The sequence below is a fragment of the Sciurus vulgaris genome (genome assembly GCF_902686455.1).
Source record: "Sciurus vulgaris genome assembly, chromosome: 13".
Classification (NCBI taxonomy): Eukaryota; Metazoa; Chordata; class Mammalia; order Rodentia; family Sciuridae; genus Sciurus; species Sciurus vulgaris.
In genome coordinates this window covers 60,982,256-61,005,086 of record NC_136474.1, presented here as the reverse complement: position 1 = coordinate 61,005,086, position 22,831 = coordinate 60,982,256, and the positions used below count along the sequence as shown (strand labels likewise).

At 40.4% G+C, this 22,831-nt stretch overlaps 1 protein-coding gene and 1 long non-coding RNA gene across 5 annotated transcripts; one reads left to right on the top strand and one right to left on the bottom strand.

Annotated features, from left to right (window-relative positions):
• Positions 1-1,993: 1,993 nt before the first annotated feature.
• LOC306643208 lies at positions 1,994-10,862 on the bottom strand. The gene is made up of 3 exons (XR_013758852.1): positions 10,734-10,862; positions 4,745-4,876; positions 1,994-3,800 (listed from the first exon to the last, which is right to left on the bottom strand). It is a non-coding gene; the product is annotated as an uncharacterized lncRNA (long non-coding RNA).
• A 76-nt stretch (positions 10,863-10,938) lies between these two features.
• Positions 10,939-22,244, top strand: ZNF396 (zinc finger protein 396). 4 transcript variants are annotated; one of them, XM_079109204.1, is made up of 4 exons: positions 10,939-10,998; positions 13,072-13,572; positions 13,870-13,999; positions 16,775-22,244. In XM_079109204.1, exons 2-4 carry the CDS (start codon positions 13,153-13,155, stop codon positions 17,218-17,220), a joined length of 996 nt encoding a protein of 331 aa, XP_078965330.1. In that variant the 5' UTR covers positions 10,939-10,998; positions 13,072-13,152; the 3' UTR covers positions 17,221-22,244. The 4 variants fall into 4 exon arrangements, with proteins under 4 accessions (XP_078965330.1, XP_078965327.1, XP_078965328.1 ...); XM_079109201.1 differs by having other exon boundaries at positions 13,855-13,999; XM_079109202.1 differs by having other exon boundaries at positions 10,957-11,011; positions 13,855-13,999.
• The last annotated feature ends 587 nt before the right edge of the window (positions 22,245-22,831 follow it).

The window sequence follows — 22,831 nt, the reverse complement described above, 5'->3', positions numbered from 1 at the left end:
TCTAGATACCTCATGTAAGTGGAACCATATATTTGTCTTTTTGTGACGGACTTTTACTTGGCATAAAGTCCTCAAGGTTCATCCATATTGTAAAATGTGTCCAAATTTCCTTCTTTTTTAAGACTGAGTAATATTCCTTTATGTGTATGTATCATATATTGTTTATTCATTTTTCTATCAGTAAACATTTGGGTTGCTTCCATCTTTTATTATTATGAATATTGCTGCTAAGAATATGGGCATAAAAATCTCTCTTCAAGACATTGCTTTTTAGTCTTTTGGGTCTATACCAAGAAGAGTAATTACTGTCTATTCTTCTTCCAGTTTTTAAAGGAATTGCCATCCTTCTTTCTTTGTAATGACAATACCATTTTACATTCCCACCAATAGTGTACAGAGTTCCAATTTCTTCACATCCTTGCCAATGTTTTCTTTTTTCTGTTTTGTTTTGTTTTGATAGTAGTCATTCTAATGAATGTGAGGTGGTATCACACTTTGGATTTGATTTGCATTTCTCTCATGATTAGTGATGTTGAGCATCTTTTTGCATCATTTGCATATCTTCCTTGGAGAAATATCTATTCAAGTCCTTTTCCAGCTCATAATTAGGTTGTTTGGTTTTGTTGTTGTTGAGTTGTAGGTGTTCTTTATGTATTTTGGATAGTAATCTATTATCAGATATGATTTGAAAATATTTTCTCTCATTGTATGGGTTGCCTTTTCACTCTGTTAATTGTGTCCATTGCTGTATGGAAGTTTTCAATTTTGACATAGTCTAATTATTGCCAAAACTCTCTGCCCCCCTACTCCCCAGACCTTTGTAATCACTATTCTATTCTGTTCTATGAGATCAAATTTCCTAGATTCTACATGAGTGAGATTATATGGTATTTGTCCTTTTGTCTGGCTGACTTAACATAATCTTCTGTTCCATTCACAAATGACAGGATTTCTTTTTTTTTTTTTTTTTTTTTTTTTGCAGTGCTGGAGATTGAACCCAGGGCCTTGTGTTTGCAAGGCAAGCACTCTACCGACTGAGCTATCTCCCCAGCCCTCATTTTTTTTAATAGCTGCATGGTATTTCATTGTGTGTATATATACCACATTTCCTTTATCCGTTCACCTGCTGATGGACACTTAGGTTATTTCTATTTATTGGCTGTTGTGAAAAATGCTGCAATAAACATGGAGTGCAGTTGTCCCTTGTGACATACTGATATCTTTTGGATATATACCCAGCAGTGGTATTGCTTGGCCATATGGTAGTTCTATTTTTAATCTTTGAGGATCCTCCCTACTGCTTTCCATGATGATTATACTAATTTGCATTCCTACCAACAGTATAATACAAATTTTGGTAAAACACAAAACGATGTTCTTAGTAAATTAATTAACCTTTGAGGCAGAAATCTACTTGGAATTAGTTGTGTGCATTCAGTCTACAATTGTGCCCTAACAAGCTGTGATATTCTAATGGAAATAACTATTTTCATGTGTTCACAATTAGGCTAACTGAACTACAAAATTTTGATCTTGAATTAAAAAATACTTCAGCAGGAAAGCAATTCATCAACTGAATTTTAATTTTTGAATAACTGTGTTGTAACTCCTCTCAAATTTCCCACAATAGTGTCTTTGTAAATAAATCGCCTAAATTTTTGTTGAATTTGCTTAACATTAGCTGGAACTCTTAAATCAAAATATTCAAGAAATGGAGTATCAAAACTTTTGTTATTGAAGTTTTCATCAAGTTATAATTATTGAAAGTAAAGTTTGCTGATAGCAAATTTATCTTGGGAAAAATAAAGAAGAAAGTAAACAAATTAGACAATGAGGATGTAAATGGGACATAAGATTTAATTTTGAAATTCTCTTATTTTGAAATATTGCAAATTCTGGGAAAAATCTATGGGTGAATTTCCTAATATTTAATTTAACATATTAATATTTTATCCTTCAGTGGAAAGAAATGGAGAAGGCTTATGATTTTACAGCATCTACTTTTGACAAATATTCAAAAGATCATAAAGAAAGACAATTCATTTGATGACTTTAGCAAAGTATCAATACAAAAGAACATGAATGGGCTAGAGAGATGGCTCAGTTGGTAGAGTGCTTGCCTGGCAAGCACAAGGCCCTGGGTTTAATCCCTAGCATGGCAAAACAAAACAAACAAACAAAAAGAAAATATTTGGGCTGAAATAATAACACATTTTAAAATTTAAAAATTGGAATTGAGACTATCTCTATTTCATAGAATTTGCTCTGTGCTTACCAGGTACCTAAACAAGGTTAAGGATTTATTCTACTTTCATACATAAGTCTCAGTGGATGGATGATCAAGTGTCTGTGTCTCTGCCTTTGCTGTTATTCAGCGGTTAAGGCTATTCTGCCCATGATTTTAGCCAAGTCCTACAGGGTTGTCCACATTCATAAAGTAAAAGCAGGTAAATCACTCCTATGTGCATAGTGTTAGTCTGTTTTCTATCACTAAGAAAAAAAAATACCTCAAATAATTTACTTAAGAGGAAGATTTATTCTGGTTTGTAGTCAGAGGTTTCAGTCCACAGTTACTTGGCCATGTTGCCTTGGACCTGTGTTGAAGAACACATAGCGGGAGTTCTTGGTGGAGGAGTTTCTTAATCCATGGCAGCCAGGAAGCAAAAGAGAGACAGAGAGAGAAAGAGAGGGGGAGACAGAGGTCCCAATGTCCCCTTGAAAGAACACACCCCCAATAACCTAACTTCCTTTCATTAGGCCCCACCTTCTAAGGTTCTGCTGCCTCCTAATAACACCACAGGTTGGGGAATCTAGCCTTTAACACATAAGCCTTTGAAGGACATTCCAGATTCAAACTATAGCATGAATGTTCTATTTTATAGAATAAAGAAAACATAAGTTGAGGGGAAGGAACTTCCTTTCCAGGGTGTAACTGAGAAGCAATAACATATATACTGCCACAACTTGTTGTAAAAGGGGCTGGGAAATAGTTTGCTCATGAGTAACTGTATTGGTTTCCCATAGCTGCTGTAACAAAGTTAATGGCTTAAAACAAAACAGATTCATTGTTTCTGAAAGTCAGAAATCTGAAATGGTTCTAACTAGGCTGAAGCCATCCTGACATCAGGGCGGTGCTCCTTCTGAAGGCTCCATGAGGAAATCTGTGTCCTTGCTTTTTCCAGCTTCTAGACCTTGCTTACACACCTTGGCTCATGGCTCTTTCTTGTCTTCAAATCCAGTAATGTGGCATATTCAAATCTCTCATTCTGACTTCCTTTTCTGCCTCCCTCTTTTACTTTAAAGGACCTTTGTGCTTTCACTACAGCCACCTAGATAATTCAAAATAATCCCTGAAAGTCAACCAATATGCAACCTTAATTCTTCCATGCCAAACAACAACATGTTTACAGGTTCCAGGGGCTAGGAATGTGGGTTAGGTTCCTGAGTGGGGGCACACTTGCCTGCTGTCACACTTGCCATCTTCAGTGTGCTTGCATTTCATCTTTTTGTTTATTGCCTCACAGTTTCCAAATAACTAGTACAACTTCAAGCATCACCTTCTCACATAACTGCATTCAAATCAGGAATAAGAAGGAGGGAATAAAGGGTTTCCCTTTTATAAGAGGAAAGTCTTTCATAAAATCTTTCCAGATTTTTCCTGCATTCTCATTACTAAGAACTGTGTCTCTCAGCCAGCCCTAGCTGCAAATGAGGCTTGAAATGTGAGTAGCCAGCACAGAGGAACTGGATTCTGATGTGCAAGGGAGGAGCACTGGTTTCTCCCCCAAATAAGGGTTCTCCTGGCAAAAAAAAAAAAAAAAAAAAAAAGAGAAATGAAGTTGGACAGGCAACTACCATGTCTTCCCCAGAGAGCCACCAGTCACTGTTTCAATCACTTCCCACCCACATTCCTGTTTTCCCATACACTCGCTGGTTCCATTTTAACCCATGCCATCACACATTTTTCTTGACTCACTGTTGCTTATGCTATTAGATTTTTTTATTTATTTATTTTTATTTATTTATTTTTTTTGCAGTGCTGGGGATTGAACCCAGGGCCCTGTGCTTGCAAGGCAAGCACTCTACCAACTGAGCTATATCCCCAGCCCTGCTATTAGATTTATATTTGAGGTTCACTTTTGATTTTCAAAGATGAATTTTTATAATTCAGAAAAAGAAAAATAATAAAATTTCTTTAAAAATTTACTTTAAAAAAATAAGCTCAGGGCTGGGGAGATAGCTCAGTTGGTAGACTACTTGCTTTGCATGCACAGGCCCTGGGTTCAATCCTCAGCACCACAAAAAAAAAAAAAAAAAAAAAAAAAAAAAAAGCTCAATGTTGTAAACAAACAAACCTTGGCTCTAAAGACTATTATGCCTATTATGAGATTTTTAAAAATTATTTAGAAAAACTCTTTGGGGTTCTTCTGTCTCCTGAAAAGATCCTTTCAGTCTCATGATTTAATGGTCATGGTAGAAGGCGAAGGGGGCATTTATGGAAAACAGTATCACAGAAGTTAACGTTTCCTGTTACAACAATTTACACTTGATGCCTCCTTTCTGCTCTCAGAATTTAGTTCCCAGCTCACTGTAATCTGCATGTCCACTCAAACCTTTTTCTGGCAACAGTTCTGGGAAAGGGGATCACAGATTTGCCAGGATAGGATTCAATGAGGATTTTTCAATAAGAAGCCCTAGGCTGAAAGCCCTGGGCAAAGCTCCCCTGCAGACTCCCAAGACTCACGCTAAGCCAGAGGAGCCCTGGCTCCTGAAATCTCTTGATATAGATTCCTTTAATATCTGGGTGTTCTACGGTACAAAAGGACTGGGCCCTGGAGAGGAGACCAGCCATGATTCAATGAGTAACAAGCACTTCCTGTTGGCAGAGAGGATTCAGTGTGCTGATGTGTACAAAGCACTTGTCACATTGATAGGGGACAGACAGATGTAAGCAATGGGAACAGAGGTTAAGAGAATAATCCTATAAACTGGGCCCACTGTGCTGACCCCCACATGCTTTCTCTTTTAAGCAACTTACTTACAGCCAGCCCTGCCTGGTTTAAGTGGACAGGCTATGTTACATTCCTCAGCAAACTACCTGCTATCTGCAGGAGAAATGCAGGCCTGAAATGGTGACAAGAACCCAAGTTACCCTGAAGGGGGCACTTTTGTGACCCTTATGTGGAAAAGTTCCAGAAACTTAGGGAGACAAGGATAATTCCCCCTAATCATAAAATCTGTAAGAACAGCTTCCAGTTAGAACTGATCAGCATGAACCAAGTGACCTAGAGTTGTCATGCCAGTGAGGACTTGAAAGATTGAACATCCTGTTGTCAGTCAAAGGTCAAGAGGTGGACCTGGGCAAGACTTTCTGAAAACTACCCTGATAAAACTTGATTGGGACCCCAATATAACTGGAGGGCAGAAGAGGGATGCTGCCCCTCTCCTCTCTGAGGACCCACTCTCTTTCTTGAGAGTGTCCCTATTCCCTTTCCTATCCCTTCTGATAAACTCATGCCCATTATTCTGAGGGACGTGTCTGAAATTTTTCTGAACTGACTGCAAAAATAAGGGTTCAAAGTGGGGGCTGGGGGTCTCTATGCTGCTTCAGTTTGCAAAAGGTCCCTGCCGTGTAACAACAGTAATATTAAATGCTTACAAAATGTAAGTTCTTTTGGTGCTAATATTAGTGAATTGATTTCCCATATGCGAAAAGGAAAATCTCATAGTTAATGCTCTTTGGTTGTCTTTTGTGGAAAAGAAATTTTGGAAAATGCATAATAACCTGTAATAAACTCCATTATTCCAGGGGAAAGAATGTAACTCTTCCTGCATCACTATATAAAATTCCAGGAAAGGACTTTCTATCCAGGTCACAAACCCACCCCACGTCACCCTAAGGAGGTTCCTCAGCACGGAAAATATCCTGTGTTAGCTGTAAGTGGAGTCATATCTTCATGTTGGTAGAAGTTCAATCTCCTTAATCCATGTTTCCACGTTCCATTTAGTGCTTTACAAAACAAAGCATTCTAAAATAAATGTGACTCTGTGTATAATGGTGTTATAGCAGCAAATTATGTGGGAAATTTAACTATGTTTCCACTGATAAAATTATCTTTCCAAACGTTGCCCTCATTAGCAGATGTCTCTGTTCCAAGGAAGGTTTGCAATTTGCCGTTCCTGGTTGACTTCTGAAGAGGAAAACCCATGATAATAACTGTTTTTCTGCTTCACTTCATAGCCCGGATGTCTGTTGAGTTTAGAATAGGTACTGTGAAGGTTTTCTGGGCTGTAAAGGAAAGAGGAACCAGTATAAACTGAAGGGGGAAGAAGAACATAGCTGACAGCCGTGGACTATAGATCTGTCTAAAATATTCCAGGAAATGTTGCTGTTCTGCTCACTTGGCAGATCTGAGCTGCCTCTAAGAACCCTGCCAGGGGGCTGGGGATATAGCTCAGTTGGTAGAGTGCTTGCCTCACAAGCACAAGGCCCTGGGTTCTAATCCCCAGCACTGCAAAAAAACAAAACAAAACAAAACAAAACCCTGCCAACTGTGACTGAAATAAATAATGTATATGAAAGGGCAGCTTCTGGTGCTGTAGTAGAACAGTCCCTGGCCTTTCTGTCTAAGGATCTTCAGCCAAACTCTAGCAGCAGCAAATAGAGAAGAGGCTGAAAGTCTGTTGGAGAACTATTCTTCCAGAGGTAGTTCAAGAAACACCACAGCACTCAAACTGGAGCTCATTTATTTGTGTATTTAAGTAACATTTTTGTTTTTGAGGTGCTAGGGATCAAACCCAGTGTCTTGCACTTGCAAAGTGCTGAGCTACACACCCAGGCTCCCACTGTGGTCTTTAATGAAACTTCTTTAAAGACCAAAGAGCTGATCAAAGTTTCATGTGCTTATTTGCCATGTTTTGAAAAATCAGATTGTCTTGAGTTGTAAGAGTTTTATTTACTATGAGGACAAATCCTTCATTCGTTATGTTTTACGAATATTTTCTCTCCATTTGCTTTTTAATGGCATCTTTTGAAGAACAAAATCGTATTTTTCCCCTATAGTTCTTCCTTCTTGTGCCTTATCTAAAAAACCTTTGCTTAATCTAAGGTTACATAGGGTTTTTAAAACTATTTTCTTCTAGCAGTTTCAGTTTTAACTCTTATATGTAGGTTGGTTACCCATTTTAAAATAATGTGTATATGGTGTAATATAAGGGTTAAGATTCACTTTCAAGCAGATTTGCCTTTTACGGGACATTTCAACTTTCCCTTTAGAAGCCTGATGAGATGGGGCAGGGGCACTTATGTCCGCAAAGTGTGACATTTTGTCTGCTGATTATCAGAAGCCTCCTCTGTAGTACATAGTCATGGCTCACTGGATAGCAGAAACATTACTGTTGTGCCATGGTGGTGGAACTTGCTAGAAATCTGCCCTCCAGAACTTGTCAGAAATCTTTCCTCTAGGGTGCAAAGGAAAACCATTTACTGGGAAGCAGCTCATTGGAGGTACTGTTACAATACTGCCAAGAACATGCGGGAAACTGCTGCCAGGGAAAGCTGCTGCTGGGTCCTGGAGAAGCTGGCTGAGTTTGCCTTGCCAGCACATCACAATGGGAAGGGAAGCCCTCCCTCCTGCAATGTCCCTCTGGCACCTTCTACTGACAATCACAGCTCCGCGTCCCTTACTATAGGGAAAAGATTGACAAGGCCCATTTCATGTTAGACAGTAGAAAAATAAGGATTAATTTCAATAAACTGCTAGCTGGTAAAGGCACTATACTGTTTGTGACCATCTGGGCAGAATGTGACCTTGGATAAAATGTATGTTTTTTCAAAGATATAATTAGTTAGGATGAAATCAGACTGGATTAGGGTGGGCCCTAAGCCCAAAGACTGGTGTCCTTTAAGAGGAGATGAGACATGGAAAAACAGAGGAAAGAAGCCCATGTGATGACAGAAGCGGAGGTTGAAATGATATAGATGTAAGCCAAGGAATGGCAAGGATCGTGGGCCACCCCCAGAAGTTAGGAAGAGACACCAGAAGTTAATTCCAAGGCAGTTAATCTCCACGTATACGGTGGGGTCCTCTCTGCCATATCTCATGTGGATGAGAAAAGGGTTAACTGCCAGAGGATGATGTTGCTGTTATTCTATTACCCAAAAAACTTATCTACTCAATAAAACACACAGAGCCAATATTCTTTTTAAATGAGAGTAGGCATGACAAGTCTGGCCATATAAGCTCTGGCCTCTTACCACAACAACTCACCCAACTCTCTTTTATTTATAATAAATAGGTAAAGAGGGCAAGGACTGGAAGGAACTTCTTCTGTGATGGACAGGATAGGGTGGAGTTAGGGGAGCCATTCTCTTAAGGGGGAATATTAAAGGAGACAGGGAACCACTCCCATGCAGTGCCACATACTTCCTGGTAGTTCCTAAAAGCCAGGCCTCTACGTCCCATAGCTCAACCTAGTCTGATTCTGCTAAATAAGGACGGCTTTTCACAGTATATGATACCATCTTCAGGTTGTTTGGTGTTTTTGTTCCCTCAGGAACATTTACCAAGTAAGCAACTAAAGATCTCTCCCACATCTGTACAATAACTAAAATAAGTTTTAACTGGTACAAAGCCACTATCTTAGTCAGCTTTTTTCACTGCTGTGACTAAATGATCTGACCAGCACAATTATAGAAGAGAAAAAGTTCATTTGAGGGCTCACAGTTTCAGAAGTTATTAGTTCATAGAAGGCTGGCTCCATTCCTAGGGACTTGAGGTGAGGTTGAATGTCATGGCAGAATGTGTGGCAGAGGGAAGCAGCTTATATGAGATTAGGAAGCAGAGAAAGAGAGACACTCCACTCATCAGATACAAAATATATACCCATAGCCATGCCCCAATCCCCACCTCCTGCAGCCATACCCTACCATTTCAATTAATCCCATCCAGGGATTAATTCAACCCAATCATTTCTCCTCTGAACCTTCCTGCATTGTCTCACTTGTGAGTTTTTTGGGGGACACTCACATCTAAACCTTAACAGTCACTATTGTACCAAAGCCACATGAGGCTATTGAGCACTTGAAATGCAGTAAGTAGGACTGAAGAATTTATTTTCTAATTTGCTTTAATTTTAATTAAATTTAAACTGAAGTTACCACATCTATCTAGTGTTTACTACACTGGGCCCACAACCTATAGGCCATGGGTTAAAACTCTGAAATATCTGCTTTCTCAAAGCTTTCTTTTTGAGGCAGTTTTCTATTTAGCTAAGACAAAGTTGGCTGCTATGCTAGGTTTAAAAAAGTGGTCTTCCAAGTTGTCAGGTACCAATCTAGTGAAATTTATGTATTACTTTATTTGGAAAAATGATCTTTGCAGATGTGATTAAATTAAGGATATCGGGATGGACAGATTACTCTGGATTATCTGGGAAACAACCACAGGTATCTTTAGAAGATGAAGGTAGAGGGAAATTTGAAGATGCTGGCCTTGAAGATTAAAGTGATACAGCCACAGCCAAGGAATACAGATAGCTACTAGAAGATGAGAAAAGAAAGGAATGAATTCTCCCCTAGAATCTCCAGAGCAAATACTTTCCTGCCCTGCTGACACCTTGACTGAAGTCCAGTGAAACAGACTTTTTACTTCTGGTCTCCAGAACTATGAGGGAATAAATTTTATTTTAAGTCACCAGGTTTGTGGTCATTTGTTATGGAAGCAACAGGAAACTAATACAGTTGTCAATTGCTCCTTTTTGTTTGTTTTTAACTTTAGCCTCTGAGATCTGGCTATATGGTGGAACCCATGCCCATGAATTCAACCTTGACCTCTTGCCAAGTCTTACAAGCTTTTCAGTTCCTCATTCTCCTTCCATTTTATCCTTCAATCACCTTTTGTGACTTCATAACCTGGCCAAACATCACCCTTGTTTCAGATTCTTTATTGCCTAGAGTCATTTAACCCAAATCCATCAACCATAACAAACACAGTCCCTACGCATTTCTGGGCTGTCTTGCTATTTGTGCTGCAAGTTGTGGAGTTGCAGGTCGGGGGCGGTGGGAGGGGAATCACATCCTGTGAAAGCCTCTTGTTTGCAGTAGGAGTTTCCTCAATTTGCAATTTGAGGGCAATTTTAAATTGTAATTTTTCAATGTCTTCAAAGTTACAGTCTTTGTTTCTCCCCTAATGCCCTAGGTCATAGAATGCTAGTAAATCAACCTTTTCTCTCTTCACTTCAGGATCCAATATTCTCATACCCTTTGGGGGTGCTACAAAAAGTGTTTTCATCTTGCTATTGCTGTTGATGAATAAGCAAATGGCTTTGTAGCATCTCTGTCCTGTCCCTAATTCCCCACTTCCCTCTATAATTTCCAGGACTCCTTAAGAAAGTGGATGGAGGAGGAAGCCAGCATGCTGGGCTGTTAACATTTTTTAGTCCCAAACTTATTTTTCAATTGCACTTAATGTAAGTGTATGTACTGGTGACGAAATGTGTGGTGGGCCAGGTTCTCCCCTTTCTAAGTACCACTGTGTCCGCCTGTGAAAGAAATGGGATTGGAAGATTTTCCTTGAAAGGGCAACACCCGGGCATAAGCGCCGTCAGGAGCGCGAAGACATCCGAGGACCGCGCGCTCCGAAAGCACGGTGGGCCCCCCGCTCCCACCCGCCTGTGACCCGGCAGGTCCAGAAACTTGGGGTTTATTGTTTGTAGAGTGGGAATAACTTTACCGAGTTGTTGGACGAGGAGATGATAGGATGTTAAGCAGCTTACTCTAAGAGGCAACAGTGCCGGTTTATTTGAGCCAGACGCAGAGCAGCAGAGCTCCCCAGCCGTCCGCTTCCCCACCGCCGGCTCTCAAGCCCTCCGCAGGCAGCCCGAGGCCGCGCGCCGCTCGTCTCCAGGGCAACCGCTGGCGCAGCCCAGGCCCCGCCCCCACCCCGCCGGAAGCAGCTTCGCGCCAGGCGCTCCAGGGCAGTCCTTCCCCGCTGCGAGGTGAGAACCTAAGGTGCAGAGGCCGCGGGCAGAAGCGGCCAACACGGGGTGGGTTCGGCGCAGACCTATCACCACTCGTCCTTCTGCCGCAGGCGCAGCCCCTCCGCACCCCCGTTGGGGTCCTCTCTGCCTCCCCGTTTTCCTCCCCCACCCGGGCGGCCACCTCCCCTGGACCTTCCCTGCACTCCTGCCCCTCCAGCTGAACCCTGCCCCTCCCACCCGCCGCGCGCCCCCCACGGTCGCGCCGAGGCGAGGTCGGCGAGCTGGAGGAAGGGGCGGTCAGGGGGCGAATCCCGTGCTTGCCCTCCCAAGGAGAGTTTGGATTAGAGTAGTTCTTCCACAGTGACTCTAGGATCCAGGGGTCTGGGGGCAGCCTCGGCTCCAGGGACCCTGCCCCTTACAGGTCATCGTGTGACGTTGGGGAAATCGTGCCCTCGTCTCAGGTGTAGAGCTGAGAGCAGTTGTGGAGACAACTGATTCTTCCCCTGATGGTGAAGTGGCAGTGCATTCCCCTGCCGACTCTTCTGCGACTTCCAGAAGGCTCCGATAGCCTTAGGTTCCCTCACTTGGTCTCTAGGGTTCCTGGAGGGCTTCAAACAAGGTCAACCCTTATCATTTCTTTTTCCCTTCTCCTCTTCTTTCTTGGTTCATCTGTGTGTGCTGCTCCTGACCATTTCCTCCTCTGCTCTGGGCCTGTATGCAGTAGTCCCTCAAAGGGCCTTGCATGCCTCTGGCCTTTTGACTGCAAAGCACCCTGGAGAAATGTGGACTTTTTGGAATCATACCCGGACTTTTTCCTTTTGTCCTTGGCCACAGAACCTAGCTTTGCTGTGACAGCTTCTTTATCTACAACACAGAAATAAAAAAATAACCTCCAGGGCTTTTATGAGGATTTAAGTCAGTTTTATTTATTAAGGGACTTGGAAAAGTGCTTGACACATATTAAATCCTATATTTGTCTACTATTATTTGCCTCACACCACAAATATTATAAAGTATCATTATGTAACATAAGTTTGTGAAGCCACAAGCTTTATTCAGGTAACCGTCGGGTCTCAGTGTCTATAAATGCTTGGTGAAGTGAAGGGGAATCAAATGGCAGCCTATGAAATGAGGAAAGTGATAGGGACACGCCTAAGATTTTAATTAGTCATTTCTGAACTTGTACAAACGTTATAACAGACTACTATCCAGCTTTTAAAATGCGATTAGTTACTGGCGTTGCATACCCTAAAATGGTACTAAGAAAATGGTCTTTCCTGCTGCTTTCCTGCTAACAAGCCAACAATACTTGCAGAAATCATCACCTTGACACATCACTGTATTGCTGGTGGCACTATGAATTGATAGTCTATTTTGCAATTTAGTTGATTAAACACAGCAAGACAGAATTTTTAACTCTCTTTTGACCCCAATAAGCAGAGACCTTGGGACATGCTTAAAGGAAATGATCTGAAAGGAGAAAAATAGTATATTTATGAAGATGGGCCTCCCAACATTAATTATAATAGTGAAAATTAGACACAAGTAAATATTCTATAATAGTTGAGTCAATAATATTGATGTTATGATGGAAAATAGAAATGATTATGAAAATAGGATTACAATAATACAGATGAATATGGCACTATTTTTTAAATATTTTAATGTGAAAATAACATTATTTTAACAATTAATGAAGTTGTGAGAATTCTCAGAAAGTACTACTCTCATAAAACTTCCAGCTCTTTGCAACAGACTAGATAAAACTAATTCTTTGAACCTGTTGCAGAGTCACAGCTTTCAAAAGGCTTCCCTTATTTAATTCTTTGGAAGCTCATTTGAAATCCTGGCTGATCTTCTATTGTAATATTTAACCTCAGGAGCATGAATTTCAAAATAAATTGGGAATTACTCATGCAAATGAATTAATGAGTCTTAACTATTTGGTTCTCTTAAGTATATTCTTTGAAAATATGATTTATCTCGAGATTAAGGTTGGTACTTTCTGTGCAGCCTTATGTTATAATTTTAGTTGTTTGGTTCTAAGAAGCATTTGTCTTTTGTCTGTCTTGTTTCCGCTTGTTTCTTTAGTCAGATTTAAGGATTGTCCATAAGAAGAGCACCACCTCCTTGTGGGGAGAGCTTAACAGTCCTGAGCAATTGCCAGTCAGCATGTCTGCAAATTTGAGAGAGTTGTCAACATGCCTCCCACAAACTCCAGAGGAGCCCGACAGGATTCTTATAGTGAAGATGGAAGAGGAAGAAGGGGCCTGTGATCGGGACTCCAGACTCCATTGGAACAACTGCTACAGCCCAGAGACCTTTCGCCAGCAGTTCAGGCAGTTTGCCTATGAGGATTCACCTGGACCCCAGGAGGCTCTAAGCCAGCTCCGGGAACTTTGTCATCACTGGCTAAGGCCAGAGGAGCACACCAAGGAGCAGATCCTAGAACTGCTGGTGCTGGAGCAGTTCCTGGCTATCCTGCCCACGGAGCTGCAAGCCTGGGTGCAGCTGCACCGACCAGAGAACGGAGAGGAAGCCGTGACTCTGCTGAAGGATGTGGAGAGAGAGGTTGACCGTCCAGTTGAGCAGGTAAGAAGGGTACCTGTGGGGGCATGACTGCGGCAGATCATGGGGGAGGGGTGCACTATTAAATCCTATTTCCACTTAGCACAACTGGAGTTAACTAGAAGTGTAGGCTAATGAATGTGTTTCTGGGTGTCTCAGGAATATGTCTGAGACATATGTGTGAATACGTCTGCACATTTTTCCCTCCCTTTTCTGTGTCCAGGATACTTTCTTCTGTGTTATTTTATCTTCAAGTCCCTACCCACTGCCCTTCTCCAGACTCAGTTATATACCTAACTCTTCCAGGTCTTTTTTGGACAGAGGAAGGACAGAACTGCAGAGAAAGTGGCCCCCTGGAAAATCACTGAAGAGTTAACAAATAGCCAGCTCAAGCCCTTGAAGAAGCAGTTCCAGTGGGCACCGTGGGAACCATACTTCTTAAGACATCACAGTGAGGGGGCAGGGGGCAGGGGGCAGGACTCGGTTCATGGTGGGAGATGAAACGGGCCCAGCCTGCCACACACATCTTGGCTGCTTTGTTAGAGATGGCCTCAAATTTCTTCTCTTGTGTAATCCTCACTGTGAGAATTTCCAGTTATTTGTCCTATTTGGGTCTTGTTTCTTTTTTATAGATTTTTAGAAAATCTTCAGTTTTAAAATCCTTGACATTAACTCCATCAGGATTTTCAAACATTTTTTAAGCATGGCATGACCCTTTCACAAATGAAATTTTACATGGAGTTCTACTATATAAACCAGATGAAAACACAGCTACTCTGTCTGAAGCAGGGAGTGGGCAGTCCCAGCACATAAGACCTCCAGGTCAGCCTGATTCTCATCTCTTTTCCCTTCAGGAAGCCTCTGAGGCCCTTCTGTGGGACTTCAGGGTACACTGTGTAGCCACCGATCTGTCCCATCAATTCCTGTGTAACTGCTCAGTTACTTGTGAGAGTTGCCCACAGTACTGCTGAAATGACTTGGCTCTGTCACAGTGCTTTGAATATATTTCTCTGCTCCTTCACATCTTAACCTGGCTTCTCTTGCTCTTTGCATCAGTTTTTACAAAAATGCTCCAAAGTGACTGGCATAACAATCTATTCTTCCATTTCAGATACTTAAAAAATGAGTGTTGTGGGAAGAAAACAAAGCAGAATAAGGGAGTTGAATGCCAGAGATGGAGAGAAATCCCATTTGGGAGGAATTCTTACACACATACACGGCTTTATATTTCAGAAGTGGTTGATTGGCTAAGCAAAGTTAGACTTTTTCCAAAGCAGTTTTGATAAGAAATTATAGGAAAATGAAAATATAGAAATTTAGAGAGATATTTAGAAAAGATTCCTGACTCTTGCTTGGCACTTAACACCTCTAGTCTAAAAATCATCCTGGCTTAACCAGGAGAAAAGTGAAAATCTTTCCATACTCCATTAGGAGTGGGAAGGAAAACATCCTTGTCTGGTGTAGCGGTGACTACAGAAGTGATCATTCTCAAAGCCAGGACCTGTGCTCCTGGTATTGACAAGGACTGTGTTCCACCTGTGAATGTCCTCATGGGAACCTTTCCTACATTAAAAAAAAAAAAAATGCATAAAAAATTGAAGCAGCCAAAGACACTAGGATTTTGTAATACAAAGCATACAGAACCAGGATAGGATAACAACCATCTCTTAAAGCTGCAGCATGATTTCTGTGGTACTGAATTATGTTTTATTGGGCTTCTACAGAAGACCTCTTGTCTCAGTACTCTAAAGTTCTAACTTTGCCAGGATTTTGATAGAAGTGACTAAACATTAAGATCACTTTATAATGAGAGCAATTGAACATGAATTTGAAACAAAATCTTTACAATTTATAAAATAGTTTTGATTTAAACCAGTAATTATAAATAAACATGCATTTGTGAACAAATGCAAGAAATAATTTAATTCATTTTGGAATAACTATATTTAGATCCATTTTAAGTTGAATTATAAAGATTAAAAAAAAAAAACCTCACAGTTATCTTAGACAGTATCATACACAGTACTGGCATTTTTCTCCTGCAAACTACTTTTTTTGTGTTATTCTTTTAACTAGGCCTTGAGAGGACCCACAGAATCACTTAGCAACAGTCCCTCTCTGTGTTCCCTCAGTCCCGTTTATGTAATTATTTCAGATAAAGGAACTTCCCGCCATCACATTCACCCCCAGCCAAGTCATGTCCTCAGCCATTTCTCAAATTGCCCTGGTTTGTTTTTGCAGATTAATTTTAAACTGCCGTCTATGTTCAGCTTCCATTAAAGTGCCACCCTTGAGGACTGCTGAAGTGATTCCTTCAGTGAATACTCAAAATTAAGTTGCCTTTCAGATCTGAGCAGTTCTAGAGCTTCAGGCAGTCTGAGTCAGAAGGCACTCTGCACTGAGCTATATTTGAGTGACTGCAGCCCCTAAGCAGCCATGTACATTTTTTCATAGATATTAAATGCAATACAAAAATAATACAGGAAACTTAGCTATTCAACCAGTACTATAAATTATATACAGGAGAGATTTTTCCTAGATGGGTATTCTGTGCTACCCTTCATCTTTTTTTTTTTTTTAATGTTTTTGTTTTAGTTGTAGTTGGACACAATACCTTTATTTTATTTTTATGTGGTGCTGAATATCGAACCCAGGGCCTCAGGTGTGCTAGGCAAGTGCTGTCACTGAGCCACAACCCCTGCCCAACCCTTAATCTTTTAAAGTACCAATTATCCTAGTCTATAATTCTCCCTTGTCTAAATTTTATTTTCTGACTTCATTTTTCATCTTCCTTTTTGATCCTTTGGCTTTCTTCAGCTCATTTCTTAATTATTGATTCATTCATCATTATTAAGCTTTTATTTTGCTTATCAATGCTCTTGTCCTAAATCTTGTTTATTACTCACATTTGACTCCTCTTCTTCTAGTCGCTCTTCTTCTCTAATATTTCTTCATCTTAGGCCCTTTCATTTCTCCCAGTCTTTCCTGAATCTCTGACATTTCTTTTTACCCCTACTCACCATTCTCCATTTTCCTTGGAGCTTTGCATCTTTATATTTGGAAGCTACCTTTCTCTTTACCTTATGATCTCAATATCTTATCTTACCCACTCCATCCTCTGCATTGTGATGTTCACACACATTCTAGCTACTACTTCATTTATTTTTCATTTGGATCATTCTTTTCCCTTTCTTTCTGACATTTGCTTTTCTGTTTATTGTTTCAGGTGAAGACACCAAAACTACAAATGTAAAAACTGCTTCAAGGCAAAAGACTTCCTCAGGCATAGTGCTGTGCACTAACACCCTTCATATGAGTGCCTCCCAGAGTTTCACACCTAGAGGAATCCGGGAACAAGATGGCAGGTTTGAAAGAAAACAAGGAAACCCCTCTCGCAAAAAACAACACAAGTGTGAAGAATGTGGCAAAATCTTTAGTCAGAGTTCTGCCCTTATTCTACATCAAAGAATTCACAGTGGAGAGAAGCCTTTTGCATGTGATGAGTGTGCAAAGGCTTTCAGCCGTAGTGCAATTCTGATTCAGCACAGAAGAACCCATACTGGGGAAAAACCCTTTAAGTGCCATGAATGTGGCAAAGCCTTTAGTCAGAGCTCAAATCTTTTCAGACATAGAAAAAGACACACTAGAGAAAAAGTCCCATCAGTATCATGAGGGTCTCAAAGCACATAGAGCTTTTACAAACAAGATAAGATCCAAGGCACAAACACTCCTTTAATATAAATCAGTGTTTTTGATGGGCACCAGTTTCCTTTCAAGGGTCATAAAAGCCACAGGAAAGGATGTAGAATAGGCATTTTCTTTTCTGCTTATCAATGCAGGGTCAGTTCAGATGTTTGAGATTACAAAGCGTAAGTCAGATTTCCATCCTTAAGCAGCCCTTGAAAAGACATTTTCAGATGTATTTTACTGTTTCCATTATCAACTTAAATGATGAACTAGTATATTCCCTTTTTAGACAAGTGGATTTTTTTCCCTGTTGAAAAGGACTATATGTGTTATTCAGTGTAAAAATAAGTTGAGTACTAGAATTCTGAAGACCAAAATTAAATAACTCTTTAAAATTTTTCCAATTTGGTCTTCTGTTACCAGATTTACAATAGGAGAGTAGTGAGGAGCCCTGTTATGATTTGGGTCTTAAATGTCTCCCAAAGGTTCATGTATGGAAAGCTTAGTCCCCAGCTGATGGCACTCTTGGGACGTTGTGGAACCTTTAGGAGGTGGGGCCTAATTGAAAAAAGTTGGACCATTGGAGTAGTGCCCTTGAAGGGTACATTGGGATCCTGGCCCCTTTCTCCTTCTCACTTCACTTCCTGGCTGACATAAGCTGAATTGCCGCCTCCTCTGTGAGCTCCCCACCGTGAGGTACTACCTTGTCACAGGCCCAAGTACAACAGGGCCAAGCAATTGTGGACTGAAACCATAAGTCAAAAGAAATCTTTCTTCTTTTTAAGTTTATTTTTCTGGGGTATTTTGTCACAGTGATGGAAAACTGACTAACATAAAATTAGTACTGAGAAGTGGGGTCATTGCTGTGACTACACCTGATGGTGTGATTCAGAAGCCTTTGAAATGGGTTTGTGAGAAGAGTCTGGGGGAGCAGACTAGAAAAAGATCTATAATGCTTTAAGTAAAACTTAATAGGATATTGGTGGGTGCGCAGAAGACCGTATACTCTAGGAATGCAGATAGTAAAGATTGTGGTAATGAAGATTGGACTGGAAATGAGGACTCTATTGGGAATCTAATTAGCAGCCATTCTTGTTACTAGCTAGCAAAGAACTTGTCTACATTTTGTCCATGCTCTCAGACCTTGTAAGAGACTGAATTTAAAGGTAAGGGACTAATTATTCATTAACCCCCAAGTTTTCAATTCTGCATATATTTCAGTGACACAGGTATATTAAAATAAGTTGGAAATCAAATCTGAAATTTATATATCATTTCTTGTCAATGAGAAAAATACAGATAGTCCTATAAATAGGACACTGGAACAATATAATATCTCTTACATATATGTAAACAATTCTATAAATAGGACACTGAGTACATGTTACATAATGTACAAAGAAGTGACTTTCATGACCTGTTCAACAATTATTTTTGTTGGAATGGAGCAAAGCACTTCAAACAAAGAGTTACAATACATTTTTGACAATATGTTAGTTTCCCATTATGTGGTTTGTTTTGACATCATAGTTGTTCCTGCTATTTGACAATAATATGGCTTTTCCTGTCAAATCTACATCATCTTGAACATTAGTAGGTTCAGAAGTATTGTGTTTTCTTCCTTATAGGTTCTCCTTTCATAATTTTAAGTATAATAAGCATACCTCTTTTGGAATTCAACAAGTTTATGAGGTCTTTCCTGTCTTTGTTCACAAATTTGCAAATAGTTTATGCACATATCAATTTTTAAGTGAACAAAGGCCAATACCATTTTTTTAATACCTCTAATAATAAACCAACCAATCATGTTTATCCACACCACCACTGAAATTGATATAGGGACCCACTATCTTTGTTTGAGTTATATTGACTCTACTCTCTTTTCCTTTATTGAACTTTGTCAACTTGTTCCACTGTATTTTAATTCATTCCAGTAATTGATTGTGTAACCATTTTACAATGAGAATTTTCTTATTTGTATTAAATCTGTAATCTTACAGCCCTCTTGCTTGTTTTTTCATTAGTGTTGTCAGTTTCAGAGGACTCTGGTTAGTCTGTTTTGCAGTGTAGTTGGAATCCAGTATTTCAGAGGTATATCAAGAAGTTCATAAGCAGTGAATAAATTGTTGGGAAAAACGGTGTAATCATGGATTCTCTACCACTTCAGGTTTTCATAGAACTACTTTACTCCCAAGCGCAAGATGACCATTGGATCCTCTAAAGTACTTTTCCCACAATATTTGTCAGTTATAGCAATATCCTGACTCTCCACATAGTACCTTGAATTTATAATCAAATCTTGTGGACATTGTTTCAGTGGATTGTGTCTATAATAACTGATATGCATTTTATCAACTGTCAAAAATTCTTTAAAGATACCCAATTTTCATGCATGATTTTTGAATCATTTGTTAGAGGACAAATTTTTTAAAAAGAAACCAAGTACTTTGTAATGAGATAATGGGAAAGATGCCTTGAGGACGTCTCAGGAATCAGCAGGATCCCACCCATTGCCAACTCAAAGACTTTTGTTAGAGGAAAAAAACCCTAGAGCAAATTGCTCACTCAGGACTGTCTACAGAATTGGTTTTCCAGGATTCCTTTTCCCAAGTTCAGCCATCAAGACACTCAGAGGCCACTATAGCAAAGGTTCAAAAGGACCCTGGTGATAACATATGCTGGTGGCAGACTTTGGCATCATCCATGTGATGCTGGTTTGTAGGTAGGCAAAATGTAAGAGTTTGGGAGGCATGAAGGCTTCCTCTAAGACTGCAGAAGAAAGCCTGGGAGGCCAGGTAGTGTGTGGCAGGGTCAGAATCCCTGCAAGCAGCCTCTGTGAGGGTGAAGCCCAAGCCATCGTGGAGACAATAGGGAATTAGAAATGCCAGGAACATGAAACACCTGTTGGGAGGAGGTACAGGCAATGAGTGGAGCCAGCCTGAGAAAGTAGTCAAGTAGTTGGCAAGGCTTCCCAAGCCCTTTACAGCCCACATCTTGCCACTGTAAGTCTTGGATGCTGGACATGGAGCTACAGGATTTAATGTTTGTCCTGCTAAGTTTTACTCTTGTTTAGGCCTAATTTCTACCTGCTATTTTCCTGTTCCTGCCTTTTGGAATGGGAATGCTTACCCTGTACCATTGTATCTTGGAAGAATGTAACTTGTTTTTTTTTTTTTTTTTTTTTATGGGTGCCCACAGCTAAGGTTTGCCTTGTGTCTCGGAGGAGACTTAGAACTTAGATTTTGTGTGTGTGTATCGGAGGTGGGGGGCGGGATATTGGGGATTAAAACCACAGTTTCACACTTGCTAGCCAAGTCTCTACCACTGAGTTACAATCCCCAGCTGAACTTCAATTTTTGAACAATGCCAAAACTGTTGAGATTTTGGGTATTTTTGGAGATGGACTAAATGCAGTTTGCATTATGAGGTTAATTTGAGACTTTGGGAGCCAGGGACAAATTGGTATGGTTTGGATCTGAAATTTTCCCAAAGGCCATATACTAAAGGTTTGATAACCAGTTATGGCACTGTTGGGAGATGGTGCAACCCTTAGGAGGTGGGGTAGTGAGGTCATGTGCCCTTGAAGGGCCCCTTATCCCTCCCTCCTCTCTCTGCTTCCTGGCTGTCATGAGGTGAGCTACTTTGTTCTTCCATGTTCTTCCAGTCATAATGTTCTGCTTCCCAGCAGAGCCCAATTTATGGGACCACATGATGATAGGCTAAAACCATAGCCCAAAATAAGTTTTATTCCTTTTAAGTGGATTATCTCAGGCATTTTGTAATGGCAATGGAAAGCTGCCTGACAGGGCTGAAAAGAATACATACCTCACAACTTTGGTTGAAGTTTCCAAGGTCATTTTTAAAGGATGAGAAAACAAAGGAATTTAATCTCTTATAAAAGCTCACGAGGGCCTACATACTGTTGATGATGCTAAGTAATTTTCTGTGTTAGAAAAAATAGTTTGTTATGCAATTAAGAAATAATTCAATGGAAACATTAAGTTGCTGAGGCTGGCTTTGTACTTCCAAGTCTGGGATTACAGATGTGTGCCACCACAACCAGCTAATGGAAACATTAAAATGACCATCTATGTGTCTTTGAGAAGTGGCCTAAAGTTAAGGAATGTTTTCTTAATAAATAAGGTCATTTTATAGATGCATATATAAGATTGATGGTCATCTTAATATAAAGAAAAGAGGGAGATGAGGAATAAGATCATTCAAATAAGATGATGTAGCACAAATGTTGGCAAGGGCAGTGTATGATTGAGACGTACCACAGCTTGCTGGGGAAGCAAGTGCTCAACAGCTGATGACTCTCCTTCAGTGTTCTTGGTGTCCCCTTTTCTGGCATAAATCAGCTATATGTGCATTTCAGGCATCATAAGACATCCTTTTCAGGGTTGGTATAAGATAAGTTTCTAGATACACTGTCATGAAATGAGATGCCAAATGTTGATGCTCTTGTACAAATGAAATCACTGAATTTCAATTTAAAGAATCCACTACAGTCCCATAAATAATCGTTGAACCTAATCATTGTGATGTATGAGTTTTAAGACATTTTCTGCATATCATCTGTAGGAGATGAGTACCTAGTTTTACCCATACTTTATTCAAACAGATTCCCTGTGTAAAAATAAAATGATAGCCACAGATGTTGCTGCCTTCACCCCGAGGTCTTCTCTCCAAGTGCAGCTGCTCCTGAGGCAGCTACCGCAGACGTCTATAAGCCTGTTCTCTGGGTATGACTGTCACCTATACTGTTGCTTCTGATGCTGCTGTTGCTGTTGCTGCTGCCAACACTGCTGCCATCCTCCAAAGGTCACCTGGAGGTCTTCTCTCTGGGTACTCCTGCAGCTGCAACCACACCGCCCTCCGTCCCCGCCATTTCCACTGACCCCTGCCTATTACTGCTTCGACCACAACCCAGAAGTCCATTACCAGGGAGACTCCAGATTTGGATGAATGTAGTCACATCTATCTTGAGACATTGGTCAGGGCCTGGGGGATTGCTCATCCCTGGTGGTCTCTCTCCAAATTCCAGCAGCATTAAGATCCTGGTACTGCTATGGGTCAAACCTGGGATATCTGGAAGTCAGATCAGTGGGATAGTGTCTGGATCTGCCGGGGCCAGTCTGGGCCAGGCAATCTTGTGAGAAGTCAGAGATATGGTGAGAAACTTTTGAATGCTGACAGAGACAGCTGTTCAGTTTTCCATCAAGATTTATTTTATTTTTATTTTTTCTTCTCTAATATCTATCTGTACTATATTTGGAGCAAGGTATTTTTCATGCATCACTTTGTTGAGGATGGTGATATGTGCATGGTGTTCTGTTGTATATTCTTTTTATATATATATATATATTTTTTTTTTTTTTTCCCCTCTTTGTATGTATTCTTCTTCTCACTTGTCTGTTTTCCTGGATTCCCTTTCTGCCTTTTCTCCACCTAATGACCAATCTCTGTTGGTTCCTTTTCCACACTTGCTGTGGATTTTTACTTTTGGCTTCTCTATTTCTTCCTCATGACTGTATGTCCTACACTACTTCTGTTCTTTCTTTGTCCACCACTTGAAATTGTAAACCCTTTTGGC

Excerpts from the sequence above, each read along its gene's own strand:
- ZNF396 (XM_079109201.1), top strand. The coding sequence starts at position 13,153 with ATGTCTGCAAATTTGAGAGAGTTGTCAACATGCCTCCCACAAACTCCA. Across the intron at positions 13,573-13,854 it reads TTGACCGTCCAGTTGAGCAG|GTCTTTTTTGGACAGAGGAA; the intron begins GTAAGAAGGGTA and ends TAACTCTTCCAG. Across the intron at positions 14,000-16,774 it reads ATACTTCTTAAGACATCACA|GTGAAGACACCAAAACTACA; the intron begins GTGAGGGGGCAG and ends TTATTGTTTCAG.